The sequence below is a fragment of the Rhyacophila brunnea genome, unplaced genomic scaffold (assembly GCF_057557595.1).
Source record: "Rhyacophila brunnea isolate RB1 unplaced genomic scaffold, BYU_Rbru_1.0 scaffold_6, whole genome shotgun sequence".
Lineage (NCBI taxonomy): Eukaryota > Metazoa > Arthropoda > Insecta > Trichoptera > Rhyacophilidae > Rhyacophila > Rhyacophila brunnea.
The window spans coordinates 15,978,599-15,997,486 of NW_028233276.1; the positions used below are offsets into that span (position 1 = coordinate 15,978,599).

Below are 18,888 nucleotides of genomic sequence, written 5' to 3' on the forward strand. Positions count from 1 at the left end.
TTGCAGGTTTGTCTGGTGGATGACAATCAGTTCACTCTGACGATAGCCAATGAAAGCGGGCCACTGAGTTTCATCCATAATGATTGCGACAGTATCGTTCAGTCTGTCATTCACATAAGGAACAGATGGGAACTTAGTCAACCGGTAATAATTATTTATCTATGAGATATATTATAGTTCACAAAAGAAAATATTAGGAGACATACAGTAAATCATGTTAAAGTTAGTCTAGACTAACCTTTAATGTTTTTGTCTGAAGGATTCGGTGACAGTGCACCAAAAAATCCGGCCGAAAGACGTTCCTGGCACTCTCCTCAACATGGCTTTGTTGAATTTGGGTTCGGCAGATCCCAGCTTAAGAACGGCTGCTTACAATCAGCTCTGCGCCTTGACTGCTACCTTTGATCTGAAAATTGAGGGACAACTTCTAGAGACTTCCGGTTTGTTAAGATTTTTTTTGTACTCACTTCAAACATAATAGTAACTTGGATTTATAATGGCAACTGAATGATTGTCCCCTGTCAATAACCCCCCCCCCCCCTCAACATTAACCCCCCATATAAAAATAAAAACTCTTACTAAATACAATTTTCCTTGACGCTACAATTAATGGATACAAAGAATATTTTAAAAGCATATTTGATTAATAACTTACTAAATTATTCTCCCTTTTTATCCTTCGTGGAATGTTGGCATCCTTTGATGCGTGTTCAATTGAAACACAGAATGTGTGTCGAAGTATGGCCTACATTTTCCAGCCATGGGTCACATAATGGTGACACATTGGTGACCGTGTGCATTCGTCTTGCTTGGCCCAATATGAAGCGGAACATAAAAAATTTCAATATTTTAAATGTAAATTATTTGTTTCCCTCCTTATATCTCCAAAATGCGCATATTAGGTGTTGGTATTATTTTTTATTTGTATCCATTATTTGTTGTATCATAGAAATTTAATTTAATTGTCAGGGGAATCATCCTACAACCCAGTTATAATGGCTCTTAAAATTTATTGTTATGCTTCAATTTCAGGCTTGTGCATCCCGTCCAACAATACAATCTTTATCAAGTCCGTGAGTGAAAAATTGGCCACTAACGAGCCTCATCTGACACTTGAATTCTTAGAGGAGTGTATACAGGTAATTTTAAATCAAATATTGCCACAGCGTTTATCAATAATATGGTCACATTATTTACAACTGTGGGTTGGAGAAACGGGTGGTCCCATTATTTTGAGTTCTGTGACTGACCTATTTGATAACCAGCCACTGTTGATCTTTCGGCATCGTCAGCGAATTGTGAACTTTCTGTAAAACTATATAAATTAATGTACTTTTATTGTTTCTAGGGTTTCCGTGGGTCCACTATAGAGCTAAAGCATTTATGTCTGGAATATATGACTCCTTGGTTGGCCAATCTTGTAAGGTATGTAGGTTTTAAACACAACTTTCAACAAATAATTCTATATATTCTTTATAGTTTAATTTCAATATAAAGTATATGTAGGATTTGTTATCGTTATAAAAGTATCAGTAACTTGTCTAGTTAGGGAGAGTGACCTATTACTGTTTTCGTCGTGTATTTACATTATGTATTTTATTTTAGTTATTGTATCGTACAGGACATTTTCAGTTTTTTAACATGTTGTCTCGATAAAGGTTGTCGGGACACTTAAATATCTCATATTCACATACTTAATACATAAAAATATTATTTAAAAAACGTGTGTATATATATATTTTTGTGTTGCAATTTTCACATCTAAAAAGTCTTTGTTCTAACCGTAATAGTGTTGAACTGTTGTCGAAACCTCAAAATATATTGATATATCATTCATTAAATGAATGTTTATGACCTCGTATTTGCAAGAGGGTTAATCTACTTCGTTTTCTATTCTATAGATTCTGCAAGCCATCCGATGAATCAAAACGTCAGAAACAAGTTGCGCAGATCTTGGAAAAGTTGATAATTCTGACAATCGAAGAAGTGGAAATGTACCCCAGCATCCAAGCCAAAATCTGGGGATCTATCGGCCAAGTTCCGGAATTAATCGATATGGTCCTTGATAACTTTATACAGAGGAGTGTTAGCTCAGGTAAAGAACGGTGATAGTCAATTTTGGTTTTCATTGCTTTTAATCCATGTGCGTATCCGTTTTTTCTTACCTTGGCCCAATACCATGGCTGGCCTTTTTACGGTAGATGGACACAAGTTATGACATCATTCCATAAAATTTTTAGTGTGGTTGTATAAAAAAAAAATATTCTATGCTTAACACCGTTAAAACTTGGTGCCATAAGAAAGATGGTGACCTATTTTTGTAATACTGTGCATGTGATACACTCTTTGTCGATTTTTTGTGATTGTTCATTGAAATATTCTAAATAATCTTAATTCATTGTATAACTTATTTTACAATTTTACTGTGCGTTGGACCTATAGACAAAAGTTATTTCAACGTGTTTGTTCTAATAATGTTTATATTTCTATTCAGGTCTTGGATCGCCGATGGTTGAAATAATGGCCGACACAGCCGTTGCGCTAGCATCGGCTAACGTCCAACTCGTGGCCAAAAAAATCATCGGCAGGATGTGCAGGGTAAGATACATACACCTCGCACAATATCATCGTAAATAATTGAAAACATAATTACACCCGTAGGATTTTTTGTATGAATGTTTGATGATTATAAATGCTTTACCTACCGCGTAAATTACAGGAATGTTTGATAAAAATCAGTAAAGTGCAATCAATAAATTAAAAATTTTAAAGGCTTTCTATCTACTGATATATTTCAATCAAATATTTAAAATACATAATATATATGTTACACCGAATGTGCGAAATTGACTATTACATAAAATGGGCAAAATTTTGGCTAATTCATGTAATAGTCAAGCCTGTTGCCTTATTCATGAATTAGGTATTTTTTCTGCTGAGTACATGAATTCGCCACGGTATGGAATTCTTGAACTGTCAACATGACAGAAGACAAAGTAAATTTAATACGGATGGTTTTATTAGTTATAATTGGACATAATATAATATTGTTATTATTAGGTTAGGTTAGGTTTTGTGATTCTGAATTAAATTATTCAACTGAATGTCCATTTTGAGGTTAGCTATCAAGTGTCAACAAACTATCACAAACATTCAATCGACCATTGCACAATTGATACCCAAGCACGAATCAAATCGCGAAAATACTTTTCAATAAAATTCTTCCGTTATCATATTATAGTTCTAGAATTTTTTTGCGCATAGTAAATGGATATGAACGTCATTTTAGTTATTGATTGGTATATTTTTATATTATAATCAATGACATTTGACACATTTGTTTAGTTGCAAAAAACACCACGGAGCGCGATCATCTATTTTGACCATAGATAATATAAATGTACATTTTGACCAATCCATGATCATTTGATACATTTAGTTTAGTTGCAAAAAATACCACCGTAGCGCTACTATCTAATTTGTCCAAGACATGAAGTAGGCAGAAGAATTACTGCCGATTTCACGCACTCTGCAGATATATTTTCTAATTCATGAATAAGGCAACGGGCTTGCATTTTTCATGATTTAGGCAAAATTTTGCCATGTAATATTCAATTTCGCACATTCGGCGTAACATATATACATCAATGCATTAAATAAAACAGCATTCCAATGATTATATCTATTGTGGGTTAAATCATTTTATTCAAATTTAAATATTTATAAAAGTTTTTTTTCACTGTACAATATGAAAGTATCACTTATTACCAAGCAGCTTTCTTATGTTACAAAACAAATACTCTTTCATCAAAGAAATTATATTTATGACTATTTACGACCTACTTCACTTTGCTGCGACTTTGGAATGTGATTGACGACTGTACTAAAAATCTGGCAAGTTATATGAAAACAATGCAGTAACGTAGTTGATGTTGATGTATAAAAATATTTATGTATGAATTAAAAATATGCGTGTAAAATCAAATAAAACGAAATTCTACAATGACTGTCATCTGTGAACAAAATTCTGAACATATTTTTCTTTTATTGTGAATTCTTATTTCACCAAATTCTTTAAAGCAAAAAAAAGTTGAACGTTCTTTTACATGATGATTGAAACAAGTTTTCTTACATACATACATCCTTTTCCTAAAAACGCTTTATTTCACTATACAAATATTATTTTTGGTGTACCTACCTATAGTATGTTAACAAGGTGTATAATCTACGTTACATCGTCTGACAGAAAATATTATTCATGTTATGAAGCATTATCATCATCCAATATATGTTGTAATATTAATTTCTCTCATTATTTATGGGCGTTTATATTGTGGTAATTAAATTTTGTTTGATTCCATTTTATTTGACAAACGTTCCGAATGATTTAATCTTTTTATTATCATTGTTTTTATATCTACAATGCCGTATTATTTCATCATGTTTGCATATAATCTTCACACATGTACAACTGAAAATGTCGAGATAGCATGTTGAAACTATACCGTTTTGTCTGATGTAGTATCTTTTAAAATGTAAATTATATAAATCTTTGAAAACTATTTTTTATTTGAATTGAATTCAAAAATTATCAACTTCATACGTGTTATTGTCGTGACAAGAAAACAATGGATCGTTTGTTTATTTGTATTATGTGTTGTGTGTAATTTTTTTTTTTTAAAACCATAGTTTCCTAAATCTAAGAGCAACCCAAACAAACATCACCATAATGTAACATTCACAAGAACTATATAAAGAAGATTTTGGTACACATTACTACGTCACTGTTCTGGCAGAAGACACTAATTCGAAAAAATTACATATTGAGTTAGTTATACCAAAATGTTCCTTATTTCAAATTTTACCATCTGGAAACCTTCTTAATAAATAAACAGTCTTTATTTTAAAGTCATCCTTTTTACGATTATTTAATAAACATACATGATAGACCATTTCAAACATGTCAACAACTTCAAAGTCAAATTACTCAAAACTAGTATTCTCCAGTTAGTGTGTTCTGCCAGAACAGAGACGACTATATCTATCATACTAAGTTATAGAATATGTTACATTATCCTTCTGTATTTTGACTGAAATGCAACTTGCATTAAAGAGTCTCTGAAGTAAAAACTTTTATCAGAAAACATTTCTGTATGTACCGAAAAGAATATAATTTGTTGCATTGGATTTAGGCTGATATGGTTTTTTGATGTTTTGTGTTTTTTTGTTTTTTATTTGATTGTGTTTTCTTTTTATGTTTATAATTTGGCGTGTAGGCCCTTTCTAAACTGCCCTCGCAAACAATTGTTGGCGCAGTGCCCAATAGCGTAAGTTTCATGTTTTTGTTTTGTTTTTTAATACTTTATTTCTCCTATTTTATTATGTTTGCTTTCATAAATAAACACACATATATTCATGGAATTTATACTAACATAAGGTGCTTGGGATGTTTTTTTAGAATATTTTAGATTTATTTTTATAAGATGTGTCAATATTATTATGATTTCACATCGTAATGAGGGAGCATATCTGATATATAATGTGATGATTTCCGACAGTGAACAGAGTTGTAGAAAATCTAAGCACAATTTTTTTGGGGGGGGGGTTAAAACTGTGACGTAATTTAGATAGGGAGATAAAATATTTTATGATGATAGGTATGTGAAAATGGGGTTTATTCAAAAAATACTCAAAAAAATGTTCTACGTCAAATTGCAAATCAATCGACAGTGGCTAGTAATTTGAGTTTAAAGTCGGACGAGGTAACTCATGAAATTTGTATGTGCGGCCTCTACGCTCTATAGCGAAAAAACTCACTGAAAGGCAGGCAGAAAGCCGGTTAATACATATTTGTGGAATTATTGGCTTAACCCAGTGGTCGGCAAACCGCGGCTCGCGAGCCGCATGTGGCTCTTTGGCCCATTGAACGCAGCTCTGCCACAAATGACCACATACGGGCTAAAACAGTTCCTTATTAACAGAAATTAAAGCATTTCTCCTTGATAAGGTGTTCACTATCCAGAAATAACGGACCATCAGTTGAACCAAAAAAAATATTTCATGATAGACGTTACGTCTCACCAAAATCAGCTTAATCGTAAACTCTAGGGGAAAGGAAACACAATTTTTTCGATGTCAGAAGAAGTTATTTCGTTCGAAAACAAATTATCCCTCTTCGCTCAAGATTTCAAAAGAGAATCTTCGATTTACTCTCTAAGTCTGCTGAAACATCACCAAGAAAATAATTCTGATATTTGAAAGATCTGGAGAAGGAAGACATGATGATTTTTAACACCTGGAGTAGTATTACTGACTCATATGATCAGTTGAAAAAAAATAGCATTCGCTGTTCTTTCCCTTTTCGGTTCTACATATTCATGCGAACAATCCTTTTCAAGCATGAACCTTAACGAGAGTAAATTGAGAAGTCGTCTTATTGATGAGAACCTGGAGTCGTGCCTAAAATTAAAAACAACAATATACAAACTTGACTTTTCAAGGAGATGCAAGGCCATTATGCACATTAAGTGTTAGTCAGTCATTGTCATGTTGTAATTTTATGGATACCTTACTTACAATTTACTTTGTAGATCATTATTAAGTATGATATCAAGTTTTATTCAGTATACCTGTAGTTCAAGACTTAAAACTTTAATTTAAGTTTATAAAGTTAAACAGTGTACCTACCTATATAGTTAAAGTTAAAGAAATTTGGCTCTCAAAAGAAATCTTAATCGTTGTACTGTTGATATTTGGCTCTGTTGACTAATGAATTTGCCGACCACTGGCTTAACACAACAATGTCAATTAAAACAAATTGATTTATTAAATTCAATAAATAGTGTAGTATTATTTTGTACTGAATCCTTCCATAAATTAAATTTAGTATTAATTCTGTAATGTTAAAAAAGAATCGTTTAAAAAGTCCATGCTTGTTAACCCTTTTACTCCCAACTGATTTAGCCTAGCATATGTGAAAACTCCCAAGCGTTTTTTGACAAAAAATCGTCGATTTAGTTTTTTTTAAATAAATAATTCTACACATGTTTTAAAAATTTGAAACTTTTTTTGTGTGTTCTCAATGGTGTATAAAGCAATAATAAGTAATAATATTGATAGTTGACATCAATAAAACAAAAGAAAAAAATAATGTATCAATATTTATTTAGAAATGAACGGATAAAACTATGTTTGAACTACAAAACAAGTGTGACAACATTTTTTTATTTATAATTGATATATCAAATTTTATAATACAATCTATTCTTATCTAGTAACAGAAAAAAAAATAAACATATTATTATTTCTCTATGAAATAGAATTATTATAAAGTATAATCAAGATATTCAAGAATATTATTCAATTCACGAAATCGCAAGAGAATTCAATACAGTATCGAGGACTAACTGATATGGGAATGAAGTAATTTCAAAAAATAAGTTTCAAAGCACTAAATCATTTATAATAATATTTATTCATGTATTTTTTCACCATTCTACCAAAAGTACAGTGGCATCCATTGTTTGTTCAGGTCAGTTCATAAAAATTACAAAATTCATTTTGTAATGTGATATATGAATCATAAAACAACTAAAAGAAATATCAAAATTTAAAATGTGTCAAAAATAATGTTTTATTATTTTTATGACCCTCTTTGGTCTCAAGTTCAACAGCAGAGCAATTATGACTTGCGAGTTATTAGGGTGTGACATAATTATAAACAATGCCAACACTAAAATAAATGTTACTCACACCCAACACACAGTGAATATAGTTCTTTGTCTACACCAGACGAAATATAACAGGAAAAAATTTGGAATAAATCGTAAATTTGGTTCCAAACTTTCGGCCGATGGATCGGCCCAGATTGAGTTTTCGCATAGGTATGGTGGGCCGAATGGGAGTAAAAGGGTTAATATTAATATTATTTTCCCATAATCCTAGGCAATATGATAACGACTCACATATTTTTTGAACTAGTGCTTCATAATACATAAAATGATTATTACTATTTTTTTATTATACATTATTAATTAGTTGTACGGCATCCCCAATAATTTATCCGAATAAACTTAAAAGTTTACTTCTTATTTGCATGTAAAACTAACCGTACACCTCATCCTATCACGACCACAATTTTATTCTAACTTAACATAAGACGCGATTTATTAGTTTTGAGTTAATCGATAATCATGATTTTATCCATACATATGTGATGTTTATATGTATGGTACACGATTTTGCCATCCTATGTGCAGTGGTTACAAAAATAATATAGGAAAAGCTATGTGTAATTATTTTAAAATGCCTTTGTACAAAAAAAAGATTTTGTTGCAGAAAAAAGGGCCCTTGTGGTGAGGATCTTCACAAGATATGAAAAATAAAAAATTGTGTTCTAAATTTCATTTCAAACTATTAAGAAATAACCTCCACACGATTTTTTTCAATCAAAAAAAACTTAAAATGCGTTTTTCTCAAAACTCTATTTTTGCTCAAGTGTTCTTTTGCTCTTGGGGCGACGATATTATCCAACCATCACAATGTCAATATATGAGGTGTCTATTTCCAAAGTCCACGTGTGGTTTTCTAAATAATTTGTATATATTCTATATATTAATGTAATTTCACACAATATTGAATGATCTGATGGTCAAATAGATACGAAAAAAATGTTTAAAATTCGATTAACTACAGAAACCGGTCAAAATTTTATTTTGCTTATTTTTATTACGTTTTAAATTGATCAGCTAATAAAAATGGACATATATAGTTCTTATTCGAAAATACTGGGTGACGGAGAATCCAACCGTTTACCTTGAAAGACAAAAATAGTGTTTAGAGCAAATATTTTGTTGTGTACTTTTTAGTATTTTTAAATAGACGCCTTGTATAGTTGTATTCTGTATATTTGGTTAGATTATGTAATGCTCGACATATAGAATGGGGACAGGTAAATTCGTCACAATCACCTGACTGCTACGAACAGGCTACATTTTAATATATGACTACTAATATTTATTGTTGACGTTCAATTTATAGGTTGTGGATAAGACCTGCCATGCACCGACGCCCATGCTGGAGCAGCACATGATGTGGGATGACATAGCCATCTTGGCCAGATATCTTGTGAGTAATTAGTCCATTCAAATATCTCCTTGTGAGAGTAGATAAAACACATAAAATTAATTCGGAAACAGTGGAGTATTATAATTTAAAATTTGCCTAATTAAAAGATTTTTCAGGATGATGTTTATCATATCATAAACTAGGACAGCAGTGATTACAAAACTTTTATTAATTAATTGGTTTATCAAGATTTTTATACTCAAAGGTACTCAGATGGTATTTTCTTTGTATTTGAAGCCAAACGCCATATGTAATGAGTTGCAAAAGATTACAAAAAATAGCTTTGGTTGGGAAACGTTCAACTTTAATTTACAATTGTGTGTACTGTACTGTGGTGGGGCATATATTAAATAATTATAATTATCACGTTATCCATTTTTTCCAGCTCATGTTGTCGTTCAACAACTGCTTAGACGTGGCCCGACATCTTCCCTACCTGTTCCACGCTGTCACCTTCCTGGTGTGCTCCGGATCCCTCAGCATGAGGGCGTCCACCCACGGCCTGGTTATCAATGTCATTCATTCACTTTGTACCTGCACTAAGCCTAGTTTCTCAGGTATGCTGTCTGGACTAATAACATGCAAATGATTCATGCAATCTTCAAAATACTTTTATCCATTCCATTCAAATATTATATTCGAAAGCCTAAAAATGTTTACAGACATTACCTCTAACAATAAGCACTTGTACATAGTTGACATATTATACTGCAAACTGCATCTACTATTAAATGCTCAATAAAGAATGCCACATGAATTATTCATTGTATAAAAAAAATAAAAAATCATAAATTTCAGAGGATACCCAGCGAGTTCTCCGTTTGTCTCTGGATGAGTTCTCTCTGCCCAAGTTTTATTTGCTGTTTGGAATTTCCAAAGTGAAGTCGGCTGCCGTTACAGCCTTCAGGAGTAGTTATAGGCACCCTAATGATAGATGGTAAGGTTTAATTTATTTTTCTTGTATTTCAAATTGATTCAGTTGTAATTATGCATGACATATGTACTTGAATTTTGTTTTTGCACCTGTTTCTATTATACTCATATGGAATAAACATGTCATATTAATATAAAATGTTAATCGTTTTACAGTCGATTTGGAAATGAGCGCGCGTTTGCTTCTGGCAGTGCGACTGGTGCTGATCGAGAGAGGCTTTCGTTGACGTCTTTAGAAGTAATCACAGATGCCCTGCTTGAGATCATGGAGGCCTGCATGAGGGACATACCCAACTGTGACTGGCTGCATACATGGTTGGCTATTTATATTATTTCCGTACGTTTAGTTGTGGACAATCTTAACTCTAAGCACAAATGTTTCCAATCGCTGCATGCGGAGCTAATATGCTATATCAGATTTTGTGAGTGAACTCATCAATAATATATCTTAAAAATTTTTACAATGCAACACAGTTAATTCGAAATTCGAAAATTAGTAAAAATCTATTTTCAAACAGGTCTTATGGGTATTTTTTTGTCTTAATTTTCAGGACATCTCTGGCCAACAGCTTTGCATTCTGTTTTAATCCTGCACTGCAACCGAGAGCGCTTATTGTCTTTGGATGCATAAGTAAGTCATATTTTAGTTTATACTTTCTCAAATCACTTAGCCAGAAATAAATTACATGATAAACATTCCATCTTGGAATTATTATAATACATCATCTTCAGTAAATTTTTCCACTGCACAGTTCTATAGCATAGCGAAGATTACTTTAATAACATTTACTTTTATGGCGTTAAGGTGCTGGGTGGATTTTGGCAACCGTAAACAGACTCATCAATTCTGCTCGGATTTCTGTTCTACTTTTCTAGTTTAAGACTCCATGCACTCACAAGTCTTTCTATATACCACCAAACCACTGAAGTCGTGGCCTTTCCACACTTATTGGCATACTCATACATATAGGAGAATATTCTTCCGGATTCAACATGACAATACTATGAAACACTTTTAATAATACTTTCTGTTAGGTAAGAGCATAACCGACCAAGACATCAAGCAACTTCTCCGAATTCTGGTGAAGGCGTTGGAGTCCTTCAATGATATCGTACTCCTCGAAGCTTTAGTCATGTGTCTGACCAGATTGCAGCCATTACTCAGGCCGGTGAGTTCTTGCATTTATTTACACTATTATAAACTTCAACATTATATAGAATATTAATTTTGCAATGTCAACCATATTAAAAAATTTGAGGAATCAGTTTGTAGTGTTATATGTAATAGAAAACGTTGATCAAAACTATATGTAATATGTTGTTTTGCAATAGTAATTTTCATAAAAAAATGTACTTTTTAACATAGATTGCATTATTGACCAAATTTGTTTTACTAGGAATCACCAATACACCGGGCTCTGTTTTGGGTTGCCATATCTGTACTTCAGCTAGACGAGCCGGCCTTGTACGCTGCCGGGTTGGCATTACTTGAACAGAATCTACACACACTCGATTCACAAGGACAGTTCGAAAACCAGGTATAGCTAGCTATTCACTATATTATAAAACTCTTACACATGTACATGACAAATTTATTTGTTTGCAACAACGGGCTTGAGAAATAATATATTAATGTTGATAAATTATTGTGGTTTTGTTTCAGTCACTAGAGCAAGTTATGATGAACACGAGGGAGCCTCTAGAATGGCATTTCAAACAGCTGGACCATGCAGTTGGACTGAGTTTCAAGTCGAACTTTCATTTTGCCCTGGTGGGTCATTTGCTGAAAGGTTTCCGCCACCCCAGCGGAGGCACAGTCTCTCGAACGAGTCGGGTGCTGGCTGTACTTCTCGCCATTGTGGCCGGCCACCGAGGTCACGATAAGTTCCATGTCACGAGAGAGACCATCGCTTATTTGACTGGTAAGAGTGCCTTGCATAATTCATAAACATTCATTTTGCAATATGTACAGCATTTTGAAAAGCCTCAGAGACATACTTATTTTAGAAAAATTATGCGCCAGATTCAAACGCACATCCTCTTGCCAGGTGAGTGCTCTTATCCGAAGCTACTGACCCCAAGTCCCCTTGCGAATAATTCCTGATAACTACAATCCATCAAGAATGGTACATTCTTGAATCTAGTATATAATTCATTGTTGAATAAAAGTACAAAAATATCAAACTAAAATTTGATTTACTCCTGACACTATCTATAAATCAAGTTAGTAATACCATTCATTCCCTTGATTTAAATCAAAGATGGGTGCCACGTCTTAACTAAATAGCGCATTTACATAGATGCGATAGAATATCATTTTGATCAATAATCGCTAAATAGTTAGAGCACTCTCTTGGAAAGTAAAGGATACGTGTTGGAATCCCATTCGCTACCCACAATTATGTATTTTCAATTAAAATAATGATTTTATCGTTTCTCTGTAAAAATTGAGTTTCGTTGTACTGTCGAACAAGATCTTGTCAACATGTTGAAACTGTGAACTAATTAATAAGTCCCTCCTGTTTTTAACCGCACTGCCAACGACTTACGGTTGTCGACAAGTTGTCCATGTGTTAAAATTGTTAACTAACAATCCCCTCCTATTTAGTTAATCGCACTTCGACTCCAGCGACTTCCGGTTATTGCCTAGATCTTCTTGTCGGACAGTACCTACAATGTAATTCTTTTTCCACAGCGCTGGTTTGTGTATCCGAAGAAGTGAGATCCCGCTGTCACATAAAACATTCTCTGCCAAGATGGCTGCCCGACTCCAATCAAGATCACGGACTCATGCCCGATCAATCACAACAACACCCGGTGAATAACCATACTTATCATATTTGATACTATACTTATATAGGTCTATAATGCATTTAACATGGGGTATATCACCTAATATTATTAGTGATAGTTTCCAACCTGCTAACATTCAAATTGATGTTTGTATGCTTAATTTTTTTTATGTGCCATAATATTTAAACTGAATTCTAATTTTGATATAATATTCTTTCACAGCCCTATTCACAACCAGTTCAAACATCGGCTTCAAGTTCTGGCATTTCGATTGGCTACGTATCCGGACCCGTGTCACTTTCCTCCAATCAGCTCTCCTTTACGTCCAATAACAACAACCGACGGCAAAAATCGTGGGATCTCCTCGACCAATCAGCCATCAGTTCTGCTCATGGTACTATCTATAATTTTGTCTATGAAACAGTTTAAATGTGTATTATTTTCATCATATCTTTCTATATGTTTATATGTAATATTAATATTGTTTATTTAATTTTCATTTCAGGTAAATCTCCTTCTAGTCTAACAAACAGTGATAAATCGTCCAGCGCTGCAGCATCACAGGTCGGTACACAAAATAATTCCTTGAAACCTTTAACCCTTTCTAAGCGTTACGAATCCCGACTTAGTACAACAGTGCGCGTTGTTATTTCAAGCATCAATAAATCGTAATAAATGTCAGTCAAACATACACAAATAGAGTAGTAAAAAATCGGAGTCAAGTTCAAAAATGATTATGACAGAACCTAATATTTTATGTGACTCTAAAAATAAACATTCGTCGCCTAAAACTGATAAGAAATCACGAACAAGATTTCTTCATTGAAAAAATGCCGGCTTACTCGAGCGGCGCCATGACACTTACGAAATGGTGCTGGACTAATGCGTCGATGACAGATTAACAAGTGTAAGAACAGTTCAGTATTATAGTCTACGGCTACGATTTCGACAAATATGTCATACACATAATGAATAATAATATGGTTTATGACTTTTATGAGCATTTTTGTTGAGTGTGTTAAAAAAATATCAGTCATAAATAGCTCATTTTTATAGCATCCAGGACATCTCAAACTGTGTAACTTTTATTTGAACTCCCATACACATTGCAGCACTGCAGGTCGAGTATAAATAAATCATCCTTGAGAACTACTGGCTATTTGAGAGTAATGTACTTACCACCAGTGCCTGGTTTGTACCTACCATTGACCCCGAACTGAATGGAATCGAATGACACATAGTTTATAACAAAACGGTTTATTTTTCGAATACCTATTAGGCTATTACAATTCGTAAAATATTAAATTTCAAACACTTTTTGCACTTCTAAATGCTTTATAGTCACCACAATTTTATTTTCAAGTTCATTTGTTTTTTTTTTATTATATTACTTCAATAACCTGTGGGTCTATTCTATACTTATCGAACACTAAAGTGATAAATAGTATCAAACTTAGGGTAGGTTTGTATCAAAATATTAGCACTTATTGTAACAATTACACGAAGTTGGTTTTTATTGTTGCAATAAGTGCGATATTTCAACAGCAGCAAGATAGGTGCTGTTAAAATATAGCACTTATTGCAACAATAAAAACCAACTTCGTGTAATTGTTACAATAAGTGCTAACATTTTGATACAAACCTACCCTAAGTATGATAATATTTATTACTTTATCACTTTAGCGGTCGATAAGTATAGAATAGACCCACTGGTACTAGAATAGGTAATCTCTTATTTTATTATAATGACATGATAGTAAGTAACTCGAGTTATTTTCGACTATAAATATAAGAAGAATTCTCCATAAAAAAAAATAGTAGTCATGAATCAAACCCTTTTGAATAGTGTTACGAAAAAAATAATTCTCAAGTGTCTGTCTCACACCAGCAGACGATGATTTGCCGCGCAGTGTATAAAAATTCAGTAGCGCGGGACCTGGTGTAGCGTAATACGACAATTTCCGCATTTATGCGGGAACGGGCATCTGATTGTTCGTGTCTTTTCTTTATAAATGGCTGATAACTAGGGTAAATAAATAATTTTTGTCTGTTTCACCTAATTCTATAACCAGAAAATAGTATTTAAAAATGTTAATCAATGATAAACAAAGAGACATATTGAATCGCGGACTCCTAGGTATATTTAAATGACACCTTGTTCAAATTATTTTCCGAAACTATTTACTCGCGGATAATATAATAGCAGATAGGCGAATGAATGCAATCTCCAAAAGCATTCCTTTTGTAAAAATATTTTGTAAATTCACTTTGATCAATGTAAATTTCGAATATTCTATTTAACAGTTTACGCACCAAATAGTTTTTCAATCATTAAAAAACAATATAACTTATTATATCGCAAACTCGTATCGTTACAAACACGTCAGTCAAATGTCTTCGACGCACATGCACTAAGAAGCGATAAGACACTATATACGCGGCAAATTTGAATTGGCCCGATGACTGATATTTTTTTATTCAAGACACGCTCCCGAAAAATATTTATTTAAATTAGATAGAACAAAAGTTTAGGCTATCCATTGACAGATGTCAAGAGAAGGATGATTTCTGAATAAATTAAATCAATGTTCGAATTATTCGCGCCTGGCCGAAAGGAGTACTAGGCAAACGAAAATCGAAATGACTTTAGTCAGCTGACGCGCGGATGACTCGCGCGTATAGGCTGACTAAAGTCAGTTGCCGCGTTAGAAAGGTTAAAAATAGAGGGTCCCTGTCTTTATTACCCGTTTGCAATAAGTACAAACAGAAGGAAGTGGACTGTATTAGCGGGGTGTTTTAAACTGCAACTACATGGGACCGAAGACGATTGAATGAGACTTGACAGATTGGGATCATTGACTATGAACTGTTGTTGACTTAATTCTGTGGACAATATTGTATCTCAAACAATACTTTTAATAGCGATGCGACATTCACTTGTCATTAGATGTTGCTTCGTTGAAAGCGGGATAAACCCTGATTACCCTGCAATGATTTACTGCGAAACTCCGATTTTACATTTTTGAAGGGACTGACGGAAAGAATATGTGTTTGTTTAATTAAATATATTTTTTATTATATAATCATATCAATTGATTTGGAGCATTTGTCAACGTGTTCTTTCACCTTTGCGAGAATATTCCTTTCAATTACTACTATGCGTTGAATTCAATGTGTGTTTAATTTTTTTTACCTCATTTTAATTTAGTTTTGGATATTTCAGACGTAAATTGCAGAAATTAACTTTATTAACATGAAACGAGACTACAGAATCTACACGCAAATAGTGTGAAAACATGATCTTCAGGTTCCACTGTAACATATTTAGTTATACAGTCGAACTTGGTTATTACGAGGAAGATGGGAACGACTGAATTTGCTCGTTATAAGCATTACTCGTTATATAACATTTTTCACACCACATTCTATTTAAGCATAGAACATAAAAAATCTTAAAACCATCGTAAAAATCCCCGAAACAAGCATGGCATTCATAAACTACAAAAGAAATTGTTTATTGTAATGAAGTGCTGAGCTGCCGGCGCTGGTAGGTACCTACTGACTTCACAAAGCTTGGATTTTTTACATGCAATTTCAACCATATGCGTGGATACTTTTTCAATGTTGTCGACGAAAACACCAATCAGGTACTTAGATACTTAACTAGTGTCATAAATGTAATCCGATTCCGGCGGCAACGGTCTAGTTAACTACCCGGTCGGATTTTATTGCTTAGGGTCGAAAATCTTGTTTTTAAACGATCGACACATTAACAGTTTTGCTCGGTTTACCTGAGAAATAGCTTGTTATAAAAGTGAATCAATTTTTGAAGAAAATCATAAATTAAAATGTCAACAGATGTTTCCTCATTACATCCGAGATCTCACTATTTCCGTGATCGTAATAACCAAGTTCGACTGTAGTTCTATATGGGACTGGGGTGTGGAAGGTAGATCGGTTGTATCATTAACCGTAGACTTGTTTGTTTCAGGATTCAGAAACCATGGCTCCGGTGGGTCACCCTGAAAACAACCACCTTCCCGGAGACATGGACAGCGGCTTTGAGGTACGTATTAACGAGGTAAGCAACACAATGAAGGTCTCATTGTTATTGATCAAATTTTTGATAGATCTAATAATTAATTGAACTGCCTCTTTGAAATGCTATATGCCCTTTATTCTGACTGTCATTTTATAAAAGAAGACGTGATATATAATTTAGATTGAAGAATTGATTGAATAATAAGCCACCAACAGGAATGGCCAACCTTTTTCTACCAGTATGTCAAATTTGATTCTGGAAAAAAATAATCGCATATCAGATAAATACAGTGAAACCTCGTTAGTAAGAACACTGATAATTCAAAATTTTTCCGAAAAAAAAGTCCCTTATTTTCATATAAAACCATACCTTTAATTCGAATTTCGTAATTCGAAATGATTTCAGAGTCCCAGGCATACAAAAATATTCAATAAATCGTAATAAAGTACACTATTTCATGAGCCAGTTATTGAAAATTGTGACAGACTTTTCTTAAAAAATCAAAAATTACTTATTTTAAGAAATTACCTTCTTAAAATATCCTGATTAAAATAATCCTGACATTTTATGACCCAATTCGGTAGGCACACTATGATCGGAAACAAAATTAACTAAAATCAATTTTTTTTTTTCAAAATTTTAATATTTTTCCCCCATACATTTCATAATTCGTAATTCGAATTTTTTTTCGATTTTCGGTCCCATGGAATTCATATTAACGAGGTTTTACTGTAAAATAATTTTTTTTAAATCAGTCTAGATAAATTAATATTATGATAAAATCTGGTCAAGTAGAGTAGTTTGGATAGTAAGTGTGTTGGTATATATCACTAACTCTACCAATGAGAACAAGGCTTTAAATGTCAACTATGAATGTAGAGGAGGCTATTGTCATGGCAATTTGTCGGTTTAGTATATCTTTGTAGCGAATGAAGAAAATATAAAATATGAAATATTACAATTTTGTGTTTTAGGTAATTGATGATGACGGCCCTGCATCTCCAGGAAGTATTGGTGACGTTGGGCAGGACAGTGATGATCAAGATAATTCTAAGGTAAATAACATGTATCATTATAATCATTCCAAATTACCGTGACGTGTAATAGTTTTGGCACGAAACTAGACATAGTCGAAGGTGTGTTGAGCGAGAGAAACCAATTCAATTAGCTTGATATAAGTACAGTCTAAATAGCAATTGTAGCAATAATCACATTAGCCCTGCTTAATTATTACTGTACATGAGAAGAAACTATCGGAAAATTCAGCAATAATAAAACAGAAATGGCCTATTGAAACTTGTGTTTTACTATTTTATACGCGCCTGTCAATTACCTACGTGGTCGCAGTCATGATTTATTCTGGATGGAACCGTTTCCTCGTGTCAAGCCTATCAGGCACCATTAGCGAGGGGTGCAAGACTAGTAAATGCGCTCCCTAAAGACATAGACATTTTCAATGATGTACTTTGCATTTTATTTTTAAAACTGTATTTTTCTCTATAAAATTGTATATTTTCCGTTCTCAAAAATTATATTTTTCTGTATTAAATTATACTTAAGTATGTTTTGATTATTTTTTTTTTTTGTTATTATTATTGTTATTATATATATATTTCTTTTTCTATATTCTCTTCTCTCTTGTGAGGGTAATGTTTGACTTATAATGTAAATCTCATGTTGTGTACGTATTGAATTTAGATTTGTTATGTCCACAATGTTTTGTATTCTTAAATAAATAAATAAATAAAAATCAATAAGTAAATCATTTTGTTGGTTGCATCAACTACTTTTTATGACTTCGTCTAGAGGGCAATTTTTGAAATAAGCTACACTATAAAAGAAAATCATCTTGTTTCAGTTTTGTTTGTGAAATTTTACGATCATTTCGATATATTATACAACTCTATCCAAAAGCAGTGGAGGTTTTTGTTTTTGACTTTGACTGCTTCACACCAGAGGCGCTATTTTATTACCGTTTTATTTATTGACAGGTT

The 18,888-nt window shown here is 32.9% G+C and overlaps 1 protein-coding gene across 1 annotated transcript in view; it reads left to right on the forward strand.

Moving 5' to 3' along the window:
• The window catches only part of Nf1 (neurofibromin 1), a 70,740-nt gene that overhangs the window by 46,543 nt on the left and 5,309 nt on the right, over positions 1–18,888 (forward strand). Inside the window, exons 38-57 of the mRNA XM_085956406.1 lie at positions 7–144; positions 260–440; positions 1,033–1,139; positions 1,349–1,425; positions 1,902–2,095; positions 2,495–2,598; positions 5,277–5,327; positions 9,040–9,126; positions 9,512–9,683; positions 9,925–10,063; positions 10,216–10,374; positions 10,611–10,690; positions 11,095–11,228; positions 11,457–11,597; positions 11,723–11,981; positions 12,755–12,876; positions 13,075–13,246; positions 13,358–13,416; positions 16,844–16,918; positions 17,869–17,949. Coding sequence (XP_085812532.1) covers positions 7–144; positions 260–440; positions 1,033–1,139; positions 1,349–1,425; positions 1,902–2,095; positions 2,495–2,598; positions 5,277–5,327; positions 9,040–9,126; positions 9,512–9,683; positions 9,925–10,063; positions 10,216–10,374; positions 10,611–10,690; positions 11,095–11,228; positions 11,457–11,597; positions 11,723–11,981; positions 12,755–12,876; positions 13,075–13,246; positions 13,358–13,416; positions 16,844–16,918; positions 17,869–17,949 — 2,532 coding nt within the window. The remainder of the gene's footprint in view (positions 1–6; positions 145–259; positions 441–1,032; positions 1,140–1,348; positions 1,426–1,901; positions 2,096–2,494; positions 2,599–5,276; positions 5,328–9,039; positions 9,127–9,511; positions 9,684–9,924; positions 10,064–10,215; positions 10,375–10,610; positions 10,691–11,094; positions 11,229–11,456; positions 11,598–11,722; positions 11,982–12,754; positions 12,877–13,074; positions 13,247–13,357; positions 13,417–16,843; positions 16,919–17,868; positions 17,950–18,888) is intronic.